The sequence below is a fragment of the Pelophylax lessonae genome (genome assembly GCF_965119305.1).
Source record: "Pelophylax lessonae genome assembly, chromosome: 4".
NCBI classification, from domain to species: domain Eukaryota; kingdom Metazoa; phylum Chordata; class Amphibia; order Anura; family Ranidae; genus Pelophylax; species Pelophylax lessonae.
In genome coordinates, this window is record NC_138771.1 from 153,368,804 (window position 1) to 153,388,211 (window position 19,408).

The 19,408-nt window shown below is 45.1% G+C and overlaps 1 protein-coding gene across 1 annotated transcript; it reads right to left on the minus strand.

Annotated features, from left to right (window-relative positions):
• Positions 1 to 5,144: 5,144 nt before the first annotated feature.
• On the minus strand, positions 5,145 to 11,044 carry ATP6V1F (ATPase H+ transporting V1 subunit F). Its single transcript, XM_082256966.1, has 2 exons — positions 10,848 to 11,044; positions 5,145 to 5,761 (listed from the first exon to the last, which is right to left on the minus strand). The coding sequence occupies exons 1-2, from the start codon at positions 11,009 to 11,011 to the stop codon at positions 5,560 to 5,562; spliced, it is 366 nt and encodes a 121-aa protein (XP_082113092.1). The 5' UTR covers positions 11,012 to 11,044; the 3' UTR covers positions 5,145 to 5,559.
• Positions 11,045 to 19,408: the final 8,364 nt, after the last annotated feature.

A 19,408-nucleotide genomic window follows, 5' to 3' on the forward strand; every position in this document is an offset into this window, starting at 1 on the left:
CAGTGCAGTACCCGGCCTCTGTGAGGAAAGGTATTGTACTAGAACTTTTAAAGTTTGTGTATGTCTGTGTGTACAAATGTTCGTGTGTGTGTGTGTGTCTTTGCGTGTGTGCACATGTGTCTGTATGTGTGCCTGTATACATATGTTTGTATTTTTACATGTGTTTGTGTATTTGTATGTGTCTATATGTGTGCATGTATACATGTGTATGCATGCGTGTGTGTGTTTGTATATGTGTGCATGTGTCTGTGTGTGTTCATGTATACATGTGTATGCATTTGCATGTACATGTGTTTGTATGCATGTGCATGCATCTGTGTGTGTTCATGTATACATGTGTAGGCATTTGTATGTGTGTGCGTATGTGTCTGTATGTGTGCATGTATACATGTGTATGCACATGTGTTTGTATATGTGTTTGTGTGTGCGCGTGTCTGTATGTGTACATGTATACATGTGTATGCATGTGTGTTTGTACATTTTTTTTGTATGTGTGTGTGTGTGTGTGTGTACGTGTATGTGTTTTTTTTATATATGTGTGTGTGTGTGTGTGTGTGTGTGTACGTGTATGTGTTTTTTTTATATATGTGTGTGTGTGTGTTTGTATGTATGTTACTTTTAATCTTGACCCCACATTCCTGTACTGTCAGGACTGCGATTTAGGGCTGGTTTCTGATAGCAGCAAGGGCTACTGCTTCTTTAAAAATCAATCTTTGATTAGATCACTTTTCAGAGGCATTTGGCAGGCGGTAAAGAGGCAATATGTTGCTTCTCACCACCTGTTTTAAGCCCGGAAATGCAGCTGCAGCCACCACATGTGTACATCCCCAGATGCTGCCTCTGCAGCTAAAAGGGGGAGCAGCTGAGGGTAGTAAAGACAGCTCAACCATGTGGTTTTACTGCCCCTCCAACCTGATGTGAACAAGCCCTGTGTTTTGTATATGTGCTGCGTGTCAATGGGCTTCCCTACCAGCAGAAATGCAGGGAAAGAAGTCCCTGACCCTTTTTTTTTAAACTTGTGCTGCACCCAAAGCACCCCACGTTTGCCAAAGTGTGGGGTGCCATTAAGAATTAATGGCACCCCTAAAGAGCAGAGCATTTGTCTGTGTGTAAGGAAAGAGCACGATTCTGCGCATGTTCTGCGATACACAGTAACGTGAATCAAACCTTGGGCAGGGGTGCCTCAAGGCTGAAAATACTTTTCAAGGGCGCCCCGACTGAAAAAAGGTTGAGAAACACTGCACTAAACATCAAAGTGGCCGTGGCGTCCAGCATGATGATGTCACAAGTCCATCCCTACGCGTTTTGTCCCAATTGACACCAGCAGGGGCGTGTTGAGGTTATAATTTAGTATGTTAAGCGCTGAATAATTTCCTTTACATGCTTTTAATTTGTGATAAATTGCTGTTGGCTACTCTTTTTTTTTTTAGAGTCTGACTGCAGATGTTAAATGGGGTTTATGGTTTGTTTTTAGTTGACTGATTTTCAGTAAGTTAAGCCGGTTATAGATGGTTTAATTCTTCAGTCTTATATTTAGATTCAAACCATCTATGGGCAGACTGATTGTACACAAGTCGATCCATCAATCTACTTTGGTACAACCAGCATGTCAGATTTTTCATATGATTATTGCCAGCAGCTATAGCTGCTAGCAACATTCACGGTGTTCTTCTGGCAGGGACAACTCATCACGACCCCTGCTGGGAGAACACAATAGCTCTGTGGGAGGGATTCTCCCATCAACACTGACTGCTGTTGGGGGAATCAAGCAATTTTTCGTTGCAGCAAAGAAAATCCTACCATCTATGGCTGGCTTAAATGGCACTTTGGTGCAAGTATTTCTCCAGGTTAGTGTCTAATACAGGAACCAGTCTTGCTTCACAGGATCCATCTAACATCAATTCCAAAAGTTGAAAGTTTATTGATCCATGATGTGTCTCCCATGTCTGGGAGATAGATATGTCCTTGGATCAATAAACAGTCAACATTTGCAATATAGCAGGGTGTAATGCATTATTTGTTTATTTATAAAGCACCATGCCAGCCAAGCTGAACACTTCACCCAGCACTGGACCTCAGTAATAGATCCCATTCCTGACCCAGCTGAACTATTTGGGTTTCAGTACATTGCTCATAACCATATTTAAATGTAGACTAAACGTTTGTGTTCTTCACCTACTAGTGAGCCTAGGCTTAGCTTAATGCAAATGCATACATACCAAGTAATGTGTACTTGCAGACATTTACTATGGCTCTAAGAGATCACTACCCCTGCACCAGCACCATCTTTGTCCAGGTATCACCATAATACATTTTACATTTAGCAGCTTTGTGGGCTAGAGCTTATTTCTGTATGTAGCATCCGCTACATGCAGTATACAAAACTGTGTTCCAGCAGTGGGACACAGACTTCCTAAATAAAAACAGGTTGGGGTAAAAACTGCTCAGCCATTTAGGAAGCTTTTGTATTTTCTGAATGAATACAAAGCTTCCTCTGATTGGGGGGTGAGGTAAAGAGGTGGGTGGATGAAATCAACTCCCGCTGCCAGAACACAGCAATGTATTCTGTATGTAACCTTAGCTACATACCGTTCATGTGGAGTGAGGACACTGCCAGTCCAGGGTGTAATACTGTATGAAAATGGCCTCAGCCCCATCCTTTGAAGCACTTACCTGCCCTGATTAAGCACCCAGGCTGTTTTCATACAGTATTACAGGCTGGCCAGGCAATGTGCGGTGTCCTCACACCGCATGGTTGCATTGCTCTCTGGGTTGAGCCTTTCGGATGTCTGCACCTTTCTGAAACAGTGGACCACCGGAGAGGTAATGTTAGATAGGCACTTAGACTGGCACTGCAAGTCATTACAAGGGGTTGCTGCACATAGTTCATACAGCCACCACTTGCGTTATTGAAGAAAACAGTTAGTTGGGACCAGTTTGGTTCAAACAAACAACTTAAACATGCAATTAGGCTTTAATTTATAACCTTAAAAGGAGTATGTAAGCCCAACATTTCATATTCCCGATATGTTCCTGCTGTACCATGTACTTGTACAAAAAAAAAAAAAAAAGTATCCTGTTCTCTTTGTATTGCTTTGTGTGAAATCCCTGGTGTTACTGCCAGTCACTCTGCTCTCCTATTAAAAACTGAACACACCAAGCAGGAGAACAGATTGTGGTTCTCTAGCTAGCCCCTGCACAGCATTTCACCGGGAGGCTCAGTGTACTGCTGTTTCACCTCCCCCCAGCTCTTATTCAGCTGAGAACAGAGGGAATGTGATCACTTCAAAAAAGATAATAAAAAAAACTTTAAACTAAATGGTTTGCTTTACAATATGATCATTTAGTCACTTTAAATGGGTTTGTGCAAAACTAAAAATGAATTGCGCTACTGGACAAGGTTTTTTTTTTTCCCCCTTCCTTTACATATCCTGTTTTGGTGACCAATTGGTGATAAATCTCTCATCTACAGAAAAATATGTCCAATACAGTTTAGTAAACAAAAAAATGTTGGACTTCCACTGTTATGGTATTTATTAAAAACACATCAAACATTTATAATTTGCCAACAATGATTCATCAAATTTAGGACATGCTTACAGTTTCCATGACAAAAAGCCACTCATATTTAGAACTCAATATATTATCAATAACTTAACAGCATACACATCTTGCAAAAGATCTTTAAAACAAATATGTACAGCACACAGCTTTCAGGCTTCTCATTTACTCCATATCTTGTGAATAAAGGCCAACTTTAAAAAAAAAAAACTCCAGATTTTAAGCTAAAACTTTTTTTTATTTTGTAAGGTGGAGTGATGAGTCTTCCCAACTCTGATGTGTGTCCTTGTTGGGAAGAGACACTCTCTGTATTGGTAACTATTCTCCCCAAGACAAAAATTAGGGAACATCCAGAATTATGAAGGGTCACCAGAACTGGGCTAGTGATAAAATCTTACATTGGGGGACAGTTGTTCTGGAGACAATAGTCTAGAAAGGGATATCCTTAGTTTGGAGACCGACAGGAAAAGAAGATTTTTCCCAATGGGTACTGGTGGCAAATCAAGTTTTAGCTTTAAATATATTTTAAGGTCTTTTTCACACCTAGGAGCATGCAGTAATGCATTATAATGCAGCATTAGTTGTATATGTTTATTTATGCATCATGCAAAGAGCATTAAGGACAAACAGGTTTCATTGGGCAGACGCTAAAAACCACGATACAAGTGTTTTTGTTGTTTTTTTTTTTTACTTGGGCATGTTAATGCACAAAACAAAAAATACAATACAACAATGATGTGAGCAAGTTAAATTAAACATGAATTCATTTTTACAGATTGCAAGTTTTCAGGGCCAAAACACCTTCTATAGGAGAGAAAGCACATGAGTGAACTGTTCTAAAGGGTGCAGGCAGTATGAGCTGCCACACAGAGAGCCTATAAAACCAATATATTTTATGCAGAACAAGGAGAAACAAAATTGCAGCCACAGCACACCATCCAGGCCTGGCGTGTAATAGGTGATAACAGCTTTAGCCAAATTACATCCAGGCCATGACCCCCTTACATGTTTCACCCCATGCACAGGGCTTAGTCATAATACCCCCATAACTAAGCCCAGTGGGTGGGGAAACCAGGTGGGGGCGTGGCCTATATGGAGTTTGGCTGAGGCTGTTATCACTTATTACATGCTGGGATTGTATGGTCTGCGGTGGCTGACATTTTTTTGGCGTCAGGGCAGATTCCTAGCCTGACCTGCACCCTTAGTGAAATACACTGAACGGGGGACATATTTGCCGGAGCAGAGACCATGAAGTCTGCTTAGGTTCACAATATATTTTCTGCCCAAAAAACTGAAAAAAAGTGTAATTGCTTACAACAGGCAACAGACATTTCTTCCAGAAAATAAAGTTTGCCACAAATGGCTCAAATTTTGGACAATTCCTGTTGAACTGGTGAAAAATGCAAGCTGTGGGTGGCTCTGAGGGCACTGCCCAGCTTAAAAAAAAAAAAAAAAAGATTTTTCAAATCAAGTTTTGTGAAAAGAGTTGGGTTGAAAATTGTCCAATCAGATGCAGTCACTGTTCAGGTATTCTGACAGATGCGGATGCCAGCTATCGGAATACAACAGCCAGCAGGGGAGAGAGAGGCCTTTATTCGTAAGACACATGAAGGTAAAGGAGCACAAGATATGTTTAGAACACTCACTATTACAGAGTCATTGCTGAGCATTACAAATCTGATGTGCTATATATACGTATCCTGCTCTGTACATCATAGAATTTCATAGAAGTGGATAAACTTTTCAATATCTCAGTCACGAAACATGGATGAAAACAATAGGTCATAGATTAGAGCTAATATTTATACACAGATAATTAAATGAAATAATACAGCTTAGGCTCTGGAGATAAAATTAAAAGGGAAAAAGACAAAAAAAAAAAAAAAAGTACAACACATACAGACCGCTTCCACTAGTAACATGTCACTGACATACAGTGCAAATCTGGAAGCGAAAGTTACACAACGCCCAGAACAGGAACCTCCAGACGATGAGCATTTATCGCAGGTCCTCAGCGGTGAACATGCCCTTAGCTCTCCGCAGTATGGAGTCCTTGTTGGCATCATATGGGTGTTCTTTCGATGGAATTTCAAGCACGGCAGGAATGGAGAGATTGTGGGCATCGATGGCATGACGAATCATCTCAGCGATGAACTGATTGATCAGTATGATTCCAATATCATCACGCTGCAGAAAACTCCTGAACAAAATAGAAAACATAGGAAATCACATTTAATAAAAAAAATAAATGTAGACTGAAACCATACCATCAGTGAAGTCCACAAAAACTGTTCAAATGAAAACTGAACAGTCATTTGCTGTTGCTGCCCGCCTCACTAGGTGGCCAATGTTTAAGCTGAGCGGGCTAACCACACGCTGCCAGCATAGAGACCAAGCAGTCAAAGATAGCTCTTGGCCCTCACTAATGATCGGCAGCCAGCGGACTGGCTCCTGATCATGCCCTACTCACACCCTGGGCATTCAGGTGCTATTAAAAAGGAATGCCGGGGCAGGGAGGGGTTAAAAGAAAACCTCTCACAGACCCGTGTATGTGTGTGCTTAGAATCATGCACAAGATAAAAGCTGTATAATCCAGAATGCTGTAGATACTTCCATCGCCACCAACACAGAACATTTACTGTAAACATTCGGCCTCTGGTATGAGCACAAACCACAACACACGACACCCGAAAGAGGGGAAAATCTGCATGACTGCAGTCAGAACATGTGACTGTATGGAGGAAAACAAAAGCAGAAGTCCTACTGATCAAAAGGCTGTTGTAGAACCTTTTATTGATCATTGGGGATGTTATTTATATATATTTGAGACATTAGTCCAGTATAGGGGTGGGTGTGTGTATATATCTAATATTACACACATACATCTCAAAAAAATAGAATATCAAAAAGTTAATTTCAGTCATTTAGAAAAAGTGAAACCCATATTTTACATAGATGCGTTACACACAGAGTGATATATTTCAAGCATTTTTTAATTTTTTAATTTTTTATGATTAAGGCTTACAGCGAGTGAAAACTCAAAATTCAGTATTTCAAATTTCATTTCAGAAAATGTGTATATTACATAAGACCAATAAAAACAAAAAAAAAAGAAAGAAGATTTTTAATACAGAAATGCTGGCTTACTGAAAAGTATGTCTATGCACAGTATTAGTATGCACCCAGTACTTGGTCGGGGCTCCTTTTGCATGAATTACTGCACCAATACTGCGTGGCATGGAGGCGATCAGCCTGTGGCACTGCTGAGGTGTTATGGAAGCCCAGGATTCTTCGATATCGGCTTTTAGCTCATCTGCATTGCTGGGTCTGGTGTCTCTAATCTTCCTCTTGACAATACCACAGATTCTCTATGGGGTTTAGGTCAGGGGAGTTGCTGGCCAATCAAGCACAGTGATACCATGATCATTAAACCAGGTATTGGTACTTTTGGCAGTGTGGGCAGGTGCCAAGTCCTGCAGGAAAATGAAATCAGCATCTCCATAAAGCTGGTCAGCAGAGGGAAGTATGAAGTGCTCTAGAATTTCCTGGTAGAGGGCTGCACTGACTTTGGACTTGATAAAACACAGTGGACCAACACCAGCAGATGACATGGCTCCCCAAATCATCACTGACTGTGGAAACTTTATACTGGATCTCATTCAAACTTGGATTCTGTGCCTCTCCACTCTTCCTCCAGACTCTGGGACCTTAAGTTGATTTCCAAATGAAATGAAAAATGTTCGTCAGTGATGATTTGGGGAGCAATGTCATCTGCTGGTGTTGGTCTACTGTTTTATCAAGTCCAAAGTCAGTGCAGCCCTCTACCAGGAAATGCTAGAACACTTGTAAACCATAATTATTAAAATTAAAAAAATAAATAAATGATTGAAATATATCACTCTGTGTGTAACGCATCTATATGAAATATATGCTTGTCACTTTTTGAACTGAATTACTGAAATTAACTTTTTGATGATTTTTTTTTTTTTTTTTTTTTTTTTAATGTACTATATATTTATATAGCCAATGTTCATGGATTTTTTTCCCATAATGCAGGTATCAGATCTTACCTCAACACTCCCCAATTGCTCAGGTTGGGACCAGCATGCAGACTGCGATCTGTACGCACATACTATGGGCAATACAGACAGCATCCTACACACCCACCAGCAAGTCTTTGGAGTGTGATGGGAAACTGAAATATCCAAAGGAAACCCATGCAGGTACAGGGAGGACATTCAAACCCAATGCAGTGTCCTGACTTGATTTAAATCAGTGACCTCAGTGCTGCAAGGCAGGAGCACTAACCACTGTGCAACCCACATTTTTGTAGCCCCCCCCCCCCCCGACTCTGAGGAGTTGAATCTGCCCCAGTACTATACGAGTACAGTCACCCCATTAGGAGGAGGAATGAAAGACCAAGAAACAGAAAGCTGAAATACCCTCTACCCTGACAATAGTGCAAGTCTGACATTAAAAGTCGTGGTAGCTAATACATGAAAATGGTGGCTATATTAACCACTTAAACCCCGGAAGATTTTAGCCCCTTCCTGACCAGGGCCTATTTTGCTATTCGGCACTGCGTGACTTTAACGGACAATTGCGCAGTCGTGCGACGCTGTATCTAAACTAATTTGACGTCCTTTTTTTCCCACAAACAGAGCTTTCTTTTGGTGGTATTTGATCACCTGTGCGATTTTTTGATCATGCGCTATAAACAAAAAAAGAGCGTCAATTTTGCAAAAATAAAAATATTTTTCACATTATTTTATATGAAATTCCCCCCCAAAAAAATGTAACATTTTAGGCCAATTTTTTTTTTTTACCGTATGTTTGGTAAAAAAAAAAAAAAAAAAAAAAGCGTATTTTGATTGGTTTGTGCAAAAATTATTGCGTTTACTAACAAAGGGAAAGATTGTCATTTTTTTTAAGCGCGTAATGGCGGCGATCTGCGTTTTTTTTTGCGGGACTGCGACATTGTGGCGGACAGATCGGACCCTTGACTGACATTTTTGGGGTTACCAGTGACATTACTACAGTAATCAGTGCTATACATATGCACTGTTACTGTAAAAATGACACTGGCAGTGAAGGAGTTAACTGTATTGGAGAGGGAGGGGTTAAGTGTGTCCTAGGGGCGTGCTTCTAACTGTGATTGGCTGTGGCTTGATGTGTAATAACAGTGATCAACGGTCCTACATGGTAGAATCGTGTGATCATCATTCTTACACAGGGAGAACTGACAGGCGGCTTTGTTTACATTAGCCGCCTGCCTTTCTCCCCCTGTCACGGACGATCGCGAGTGCCCGGCGAGGGTCCGCCGGGCACACGCGCGGGAGCACGCCTCCGGCGGCGTGCGCTCGCTCGCTCCCAAAACCCTCACAGGCTAGCGATGTAGATCTACGTTACTCTGCCTGTGAGGGGCTGACTGCCGACGTAAATAGTCGTGCGGCAGTGGGCAAGTGGTTAAACGTCCCAACACATATCTTTGAATAAGTATGGTCCTCATGGGTAGAATATTATCTTCCCAAAGAATTCCACAGATCTTTGTTAATCCTGAATCTTAACGTGGTAATAGCCCAATAAAGAGCTGACAAATGTCTGAATAGAGTTCACCCCCTTTTACTTTTTTTACTCTTGTACTGAATTGCCCATTCACACTAGGAACTGCAGGTGAATTGCTTGGGAATACTGTACAGTTCCTGGGTGGTTTACATGCAGTGCAAATTCCGCCCCATTCATTTTGAACGGCTGAAAATGTACTGCACCAACATTTTTGCATGCACTACTTTTGGAAATGCACTGCAATTTTGTACCATACGATCGGTGTGGAAAAATGCACTGCATTTACGGCCTGCATTTGGGGAGTCATTAACATTGCACTAACACTGTAGCCTGCAAGGGCAGTGCAATTGGAATGCGGTGCAGGAAACTTGCGTAAAACATGTGTTTCCCGCACAGCATTCTAGTGTGAACAAGCCCTTAAAGGGAAATTCCTCACCTTGCAAATATATTGAGGAAAACCTCTTGAAGCACAATATGATTAGTTGGGGTAAGCCTGGCCATGTCACTCCCTACTGACTACATTCCAGCAACAGTTCCCAGAACTGGAGAGAAAACAGCGCCAGCATTAGATACTGAAGCTCTACAGTGATGGTGAGCCTTGGCACCCCAGATGTTTTGGAACTACATTTCCCATGATGCTCACCTACACTGCAGAATGCATGAGCATCATGGCAAATGTAGTTCCAAAACATCTGGGGTGCCAAGGTTCGCCATCACTGCTATGAGGTTGGGTGTACAATCTATGGACACATTCTGACTACTGAACCCTGGTTAGAAGCGTTCTGCAGACGTGTCTCTTCCAATAAACTGCAGAGTCATCCGATTAGATTTTGGAATTGGAAAGAGAATGTGATGTTGTATTGTAAGGAATCTATACTACCATCGTATACTGACAATACTATGTACACCTGCTGTAAAATGTATAGAAATAGGGCAGCACAGTGGTTAACTGGTTAGCACTTCCATCTACCAGCACTGGGGGAGGGTTGTTAGTTTTAAGGCCAGTTCACACGAAAGAAACAAATTCCGGAAACAAATCACCTGCCTTGAGTCTCATGTTCTCCCTGTGCCTGCGTGGGTTTCCTCCGGGTACTCTGGTTTCCTTCCACACTCCAAAGCCATGCTGGTAGGTTAATTGGCTCCTGTATAAATTGGCCCTAGTATGTGTAAGTATGAATGTATGTTTGGGACCTTAGATTGTAAGCTCCTTGAGGGCAGGGACTGATGTGAATGTACAATATATATGTAACATGCTGCATACATTGTTGGTGCTATATAAGTACCTGTAATAAATAATGGAAATAGGAAAGGTGAAATATAGGGATCAGCATTACCCAGTGACATGTGACAATGCTGATTGCCTGGCTGACTCCAGGGACCATCATATAGGACGGTCAGACTGGCATACTTGTTCTATGTCAGTAAATGATCAGAGGATCAGAGTAACAGCCAGGAAAATGGAATTTTATAAGCACACACTGGGGGGCGCCATACTGTCTGAGCACAGCAACCTATAATACTAGTGTTGTGAATACAGAGGACGGAGCCCAGTCCTGACAGTCTGCAGAGGGTCCATTCCATTGACAGGGGGGGGGGGGGATCTTCCTGTGGTGAAGGAGCCCCTCCTATGGACACTGCGATCTGACTTCTCTGCCCCCCTCCTCCATACGTCCTCCGCACACAGCTGTGACAATCCCAGCCGAGGCCGCTCACTCACTCACCGGAAGGTCTCCTCTATCTCCGTCACACTCGTCTCCTTCTCCACCACCAGGAAATTGGGCTTCCGGTTCTTGTTCAGCTCTCCGATCCCCCCCAGTAAGAAGCCGGTACAGGTGTCCTCATCCCCGATCACAGCGATCAGCTTTCCCCGAGCCATACCCGCCATGATCACTCCGCTATCAGCTGACTGACTGCACACCACACCGCCAGCTGAGGAGTGTCATGTGACTCCGGTCAGCTGACAGTGAGGGGGCGGAGCGGAAGAGGGATGAGTTCTCTGTGAGGGGCGGGGACTGGTGTGAAGGTCAAATCCCGCCATTTACAGTATAAGTGATGACGAAGCAGAATAGCAGGCTCGGAGAGATAGAAGAGAGGATATTTCTCTGTCATTTCTCCTCACTTCCTTTCCTGTGTATAATGTAACACACAGCGCTGTGAAGACATGAACTGCAATTAAACACTATGTGTAGTAATAAAGCCAGAAACAAAAACGTAATAGAGTGCAAGCTAGCTGTTCTTGGTTGTAGTGAGGAGCATACATGAGCTCAGTACATGGGGTGCATGGCATTGTATTTCTCAGGGTTCCAGGCCTGATTCTTAGGTCAGCCCTGTGCAGAGTAAAGCTGCGTTCACTTCTACACGTTGCGGGAGGGAGTGTGCAGAAACGTATGTTGCACCGTCCTAGGTAGGTGCTAGTTTTGGGTCAGTCTGCTTACCAGAGGGGCTGCAGGTAAATCTATATTGCTCTTTGCTTACCAGAGAGCAGGTTCTGTTAGTGAGGTCTGCTCGGTGTGTTCAGTATGCGATTCATTCAATCTGAGGAGTGTTTCACACTGGTCCAATAGGGAGGCATGTTGGACAGTGGGAGGAAACCTGACAAATGAATGCATAGGCTTTGATACAGTCCTGGTGATTGGCCAGTGGCCTCGGTGCATTTTGGGGTACTGTATAAAAGCCAGGAGCACACGTGCTGTGGGGTCTTTGGCTGGAAAGCAGAGTCCCGGAGGGAAGGGACGGCTGCCTCCTCTGCTGTGGCATGTGGTCGCAGGGGGTCCTCCTGAGGGCCGGAGGAATGGATGAGAGGAGCTGAACCCAGAGGTCCAGGAGAGCTGACTGAAGGGGGACACTGGAGACCCTGGAAAAACAGTATCGTGAGTACAGGGACTCGTGTCAAAGGGCCTGACCTGAGGGGAGCCACCCCACGTGTAGGATAGTCAGAGGACGGGTGTCAGCAGTAAAGAGAGATAGAGGATGCTGAGGAGAGTCTCCTGAAGATAACCAATAGTTCACCAAGTCATCTTAGGAAAAAGACTTCATTCTAATTCACCTTTAGTGGCAGAGTGAATCCACAGCCTGACTGTACATGAAGATAGAAGTCCTCCGACATTGTGCATAGTTAATTCAGAGTATCCCACTATTCCCTTCTCCCATCCCTATTTAAAATAAAACACCAAAAACAACTACAAATGCCTGGACTGATCATTGACTGAGCCAAAGAAGTAAAGTGTTAAATTGTGAATGCCAGTGTTGCTAACGGTAACCCATGGGGGACCCGAAAGTGTAAAATCCAGCAGTCCTCAAGGGGGCAGTGCTACACATGCAATTCCGCAATGGGCAAAAACAACGAGTCGCGCTTGAGATACTATTAATTCCTAATGGCATCCCAAGAGAAGACAGCAGACGCAGCATGCAAAAAAAAAAGTGTAAAAATGTGCATTCCCGCTATGTTGGGTGTCAATGGTGCATGAGAGGACCACGTAGGAGTCGCCACAAACATCCCAAGAAGTGCTTCCATAGAGTCCATCTGACCACTCCCCTGCATAGACTGCTGTCTGTAGACTGGGGCCACCCGTTATATACTCTTCTTCCAGTATAGCAGTGGTCTCCAAACTTCAGCCCAGGGGCCAGATGTGGCCCTTTGCTTGCCTTTATCCACCCTTGGGGCACTTTTCCTCTTACAGATACAAGAAGCTATTCCTCCCACTAACATCAACAATGGGGCATAATTCCTGCTACTGACATCAACAATAGAGCACTATTCCTCAAACTGGCACCAACGATGGGGCACTATTTCTTCTGCTGACACCAACAATGGGGCACTATTATGTCTGCTGACACCAACAATGGGGCACTAATTCTTCTCCTGACACCAATGATGGGGTACTATTCCTTCCACTGACACTAATGACGGGGCACTATTCCTCTCACTGACACCAATGATGGGGCACTATTCCTCCCCCTGACATCAACAATGGAGCACTATTCCTCCCATTGATACCAGTGATGGGGCACTATTCCTCCCACAGACACTAATGATAGGGCACTATTTCTCACACAGACATCAACGATGGGGCACTATTCCTCCCACTGACACCAATGATGGGGCACTATTCCTCCCACTGACACCAATGATGGGGCACTATTTCGCCCACTGACACCAATGATGGGGCACTATTACTCCCACTGATACCAATGATGGGGCACTATTCCTCCCACTGACACTAATGATGAGGTACCATTCCTCCCACTGACACCAATGATGGGGCACTATTCCTCCCACTGACACTAATGATGCGGTACTATTCCTCCCACTGACACCAATGATGGGGCACTATTCCTCCCACTGACACCAATGATGGGACACTATTCCTCCCACTGACACCAATGATGGGGCACTATTACTCCCACTGACACCAATGATGGGGCACTATTCCTCTCACTGACACCAATGATGGGGCACTATTCCTCCCCCTGACATCAACAATGGAGCACTATTCCTCCCATTGATACCAGTGATGGGGCACTATTCCTCCCACAGACACTAATGATAGGGCACTATTTCTCACACAGACATCAACGATGGGGCACTATTCCTCCCACTGACACCAATGATGGGGCACTATTCCTCCCACTGACACCAATGATGGGGCACTATTTCGCCCACTGACACCAATGATGGGGCACTATTACTCCCACTGATACCAATGATGGGGCACTATTCCTCCCACTGACACTAATGATGAGGTACCATTCCTCCCACTGACACCAATGATGGGGCACTATTCCTCCCACTGACACTAATGATGCGGTACTATTCCTCCCACTGACACCAATGATGGGGCACTATTCCTCCCACTGACACCAATGATGGGACACTATTCCTCCCACTGACACCAATGATGGGGCACTATTACTCCCACTGACACCAATGATGGGGCACTATTCCTCTCACTGACACCAATGATGGGGCACTATTCCTCCCCCTGACATCAACAATGGAGCACTATTCCTCCCATTGATACCAGTGATGGGGCACTATTCCTCCCACAGACACTAATGATAGGGCACTATTTCTCACACAGACATCAACGATGGGGCACTATTCCTCCCACTGACACCAATGATGGGGCACTATTCCTCCCACTGACACCAATGATGGGGCACTATTTCGCCCACTGACACCAATGATGGGGCACTATTACTCCCACTGATACCAATGATGGGGCACTATTCCTCCCACTGACACTAATGATGTGGTACTATTCCTCCCACTGACACCAATGATGGGGCACTATTCCTCCCACTGACACCAATGATGGGACACTATTGATCTTTTATTGAAAAGAATCAAGCAACATATTTTATACAAAAGTAAAAAACAGAACTATAGTACAATATTCCAACAAAAAAAAAAAAAAACAAAGGAATTCACATCCATGTGCAGAATATATACAATATATACATAATCCACTTCCAACATTCTTAGAAAACTATTTACATAAAGCAGCAGAGAGGGCCTAAGAGGCACAACCCATCACCTATGTATGCAGCCATTTATCAAAAACTGAGCATTAAGAAAAAATCTAGGGTGATAAGAGACAGAAAGCCACACCCGGGAAAGAGACTCCTGGCAGTCAGGGAGGCTTGAAACCCCTCCACGCCTTCAGCCAAGCCCTCTGACCCCACTTGTCTCTCTCAAGCGCCCGAATCTTCCCCACCTCATGCAGAATGTCACACACCACCACCTGAACAGGAAGGATTTTACGCCGAAGGGTGACCTGACACCGTGCGTTCCATGTGTAATAACGGACTACTAAACTAACTAAAAAAAGTGTATCCAAACAAAAGCCCCCACCAGTATTGAATGCTCCGTACACCCACTCAGCATAACCCAGCCTGGAGAGGAAAGGAACACCGAGGGCCCGCCCAACCTGTTTGTATACCTCTATGTTAAAAGGGCAACGAAGCAGAAAATGGTCCATAGTCTCCTCCTCACCTGCACATTCCTCCCGAGGACAACCACGATCCATCCCACTGCGGAATTTCAAATTGCCCCGAACATAGAGCCTCCCGTGGAAGCACAACCAGGCCAGATCCCTGAATTTAAGGGGGACTCTAGCCAAATTAATCAATCTTAACCCTTCCCTCAAAATTGGGCCTGGGCAATCCCTTAAGGCCAGTGGGTCATGAAAGACTTCACTCAAGACTCGGCTCATAAGGACTTTCCTCGGAGCGGATCTGAGATCTTCAGCCGACAGTCGCCACTGCCGCAGCAACTTCAGACACGGAGCGACATAGGCTGGGAGCTGACCACGATGACCCCTGAGATTCTTCACTTGGCCACCTTCTTCCCAAAGTCGCAGAAAAGGCCTAAACCAAGATCTAAACATGCCTGCCCATCCAGGAGGTTCCACTGCAAGCATACTACCAATGTTAAACTTGAGAAATAGCAGTAAAAAGAAAAGAACGGGGTTGACCATACCTAAGCCACCCTCCCTCCTGGATAGATAGGTGACATTCCTCTTGATGGGGTTCAGTCTGTTCCCCCACAGCATCTGGAAGAACACACTATAGATCCTAGCATAGAGAGACACTGGCAAGATGCAGACAGGGCTGACATACAAGAAGATCGGTATCAGGTAAGTCTTAATCAGATCAACCCTTTCCCTCAGAGATAACTTCCATCTCTTCCAGCTGACCACCTTAGTATTGGCAACTTCCAGCCTGCCTTCCCAGTTTTTGAGGCCATAATCGCCAGGTCCAAATTCAATGCCTAATATCTTAATTTTTTCCTGGGGCACTGGAAAAGTGTCCGGGAGATCAAACCCCTCACCTTCCTTTCCCATCCAAAAAACTTCACTCTTTTCCTGATTGATCTTGGAGCCTGATGCTTCAGAGTACCGTGATGTCAGAGAGACCACCTCCTCCGCTTCATCTGTCCCAGTGACAATCACTGACACATCATCCGCATAGGCAACAACCCTCAAAGGCGGCTCACCCGGGATTCCCACTGGTACCCCACACAACATGCTGCTCTCTAGCCTCCTGATGAAGGGGTCGATTGCAAACACATAGAGCAGGGGACTCAGCGGACAACCCTGGCGCACCCCAGAACCAACCTCAAAGGACTGTCCAACCCAACCATTAACAAGAGGGAAGCTTTCTGCCCCCTTATACAAAACTTTTAACCAATCGACAAAACCACCCGGCAGACCGTACTTACTAAAGAGCAACCACAGGTACTCATGGTTGACACGATCGAAAGCCTTTGCCTGATCCAATGCCAGTAGATACTTTCCCCAGCCTGCAGCCCTGCACTGCTCCAAGGCCTCCCGGACAGCTAAAACCGCTGTGAAGGTGCTCCTACCCTGGATCGAACAGTGCTGATGGCGAGAAAGCAAAGACTCTGCTACTGCCGATAGGCGCCAGAAAAGTATCTTCGCCAGCACCTTTCTATCGACATTGAGAAGGCTGATGGGGCGCCAATTCTCAATCATTGAAGGATCTTTACCTTTTGAAAGAAGAATCACAGCTGAGTGTCTCATGGAAGGGGGAAGCACCCCCTCAGCAAGACAACTGTTAAAAATCTCTACCAAATGTGGGGCCAGAATAGACTTAAAGGCTTTGTAAAACTCAGCCGTCAGACCATCCGGTCCAGGTGACTTCTTGATGGCAAGCTGTTCAATTGCCCTTGTCACCTCTTCAACTGTGATCTCTTCTGTCAAATTCATCAAAGGGACATCTCCACCATTTAGACCTGGAATAGAGTCCAAAAAGCTTTCCATCTTGTCTCGGTCAAGCTCCTTCCTCCCAAGAAGTTCAGCATAAAAAGACCTCACGACCTCCAGGATCCCTGACCTGGACTTTGTCAAGGAACCTGTACTATCCTTAAGGCCAACGACCATCTTAACAGCTACACCCTGTTTGCAGTTCTGGTAAGGGTCAGGCGAGTGGTATTTCCCATAGTCCCGCTCCAGAACCAAAGAGGTATGCCGGTCATATTGACACTTCCTGAGGAGGATTTTCACTTCAGAGATTGCCCCAGGATCTCCTCCTCTCGAGACAAGAATATCCAGCTTCCTCCGCAAACGTTGGTAGGTCATGTATCTATTAAAATGTTTTTTATTGGCTAGGCCCCTGAAGAATCCAGCAATCCTCTTTTTGGTCAGCTCCCACCACTCAGCCTTGCTGCTACAAAAGTCCAGGATGGTCACCTGTGCCTGAAAGAATTCCTCAAAGGATTGTCTAACATGTTCTTCCTCAAGGAGAGTCGAATTTAATCTCCAGATGCCTTTGCCCCTCTGAGGGAAATCTGAAGCATTCAAGACCACAGATAGCATACAGTGATCAGAGAACTCCACCGCCTGCACCACTGGGGGTGAGAAAGCAGAGGCCTCCTTCAAAAAAAACCTATCTATCCTACTCTGACTATTACCTCGATGAAAGGTGAACCCTGTGTCATCCGGGAGGTGCTTAATGTGCACATCCACAAGACCAGCATCCCTAACCATACTATTTAAAAAAACGCTATCATATCCCAGCCGGTCATTGAAGTCCTTCCTGTCCTTGGGCCTAGTCACAGTATTAAAGTCACCTCCAAAAACCACTTGCCGGGATGTAAAAAGAAATGGCTTGATCCTTGTAAAAAGGCATTTCCTGTCCCACTTTGTGTGCGGCCCATAAATATTAATTAGGCGCAGGTCCTGCCCTCCCACAAGAACGTCTAAGACCATACATCTCCCAATCTCCACCTCAATAACCCGCCGGACAGTTACCATGCCGGTTTTAAACAACACCGCCACCCCGCCGTAAGGCTCGGCCGCAAGAGACCAGTAGGATGGACCATACCTCCACTCTCTCTTGGCCATATGAATATCTGCCAAGGAGGTGAGCCTAGTCTCCTGCAAAAATAAAATTTCAGCATCTAATTGGCTGAACAAAAAGAAGGCCATAGAACGAGCTCTTACCGACTTAATGCTGGCGACATTTATTGTCACCACTTTTAACGGAGGGGGAACCGCCATTTGGGTTATTGGGTGGATTGCTTCTTAGCTCCCCTCTGCTGCTCATCACCAGAAGCCTCTCTCTTTCTTGAAGCCTCCTCCAACTCCATTTCAATATCTGAATTCTGCTCAGAAGAATCCCCAGATGAGGAGATATCCCAAGCAGAAGCCCTAGAACGGTTGGAGACAGTCACTGAGGCATCCTGTCCCTGTTCCGTCCTCACCGTCTGTCTCTTCCGCCTCACAACCTTCCTTCTCTCCTCCAGGTACTGAAGGTCAGATTCAGAGATGCTTTCATCTCTTGTTTTCTTCTTCTTCTTTGAAGTCTTCACAGAAGACTTCTTTACAGAGGAAGCCGCAGCAGCACCCTTTTTGGTACCCTCTACCACTCCTGGTGGGTGGGGGGCTTCTTTAAGGTCACACTTAGGAAGGGAAGACTGATCGGGAATAACTGACTCAGGGGGCACAGACTTGGCAGATTCTGACACAAGAGGAGCCGGTACAGTAGGCTGGGGGGACACAGAGACAGACACAGAAGGAAAACTTACAGATACAGGAGGGGTGGGCACAGGGACTAGGGAGGGATCCTGCACAAGACCAGGGGGGTCAGTCACCGCAGAGGAGGGTGGTACAACAGGGGCCTCATCCTCCATCCTGTCCAGCCTTAACAGATCATCTATCACCTCTCTATCCATATTATGCCAGGCTTCAGGACATCGGCTGTAGGGGTGGCCAAGGCGCAGGCACAGGTTGCACCTTATCGCCTGGGTGCAGTCCCTGGCCACATGACCCTGTCCCCGACACACTGAACAGATCAGTGCTGAACAAGAGGAGCTAAAATGCCCCTTTTCTCCACAGCGGTGACACAGTTTTGGCTGACCGGGATAAAAAATAGTCATCCTATCCCTCCCTATAAAAGCAGAGGAGGGCAGGTGACGGACAACATTCCCATCCCTAGCCAACCTGACCGTTACCGACCAACCCCCGGTCCAGATGCCACGCTCATCATGAATTTTATCCGGCCTGGTCAAAACATCCCCATAATTTCTCAACCAGACCTCTAAGTCCCGAGCAGGAACACTCTCATTTGTAAGGACAATAGTAATTTTCTTTACTGTTGACCTTTGGGAAACTGCCACTGGCACCAGACCTTCCCATTCGGGTCTTGACCTGCACCGAGCCATATATCGTTCCCAGAACAAGTCAAGACCCTCTGGTCTGGTGAAACTAACTGTGTATTCCCGGCTTCCAGCCACATGTATCAGGGCATATAGGTCATT

What these genes read in the sequence shown, in the direction of transcription:
- ATP6V1F (XM_082256966.1), bottom strand. Translation starts at nt 11,011, where the DNA reads ATGGCGGGTATGGCTCGGGGAAAGCTGATCGCTGTGATCGGGGATGAG. An exon ending in GAGATAGAGGAGACCTTCCG is followed by an intron (nt 5,762 to 10,847) that starts GTGAGTGAGTGA and finishes TATTTTGTTCAG; the next exon opens with GAGTTTTCTGCAGCGTGATG.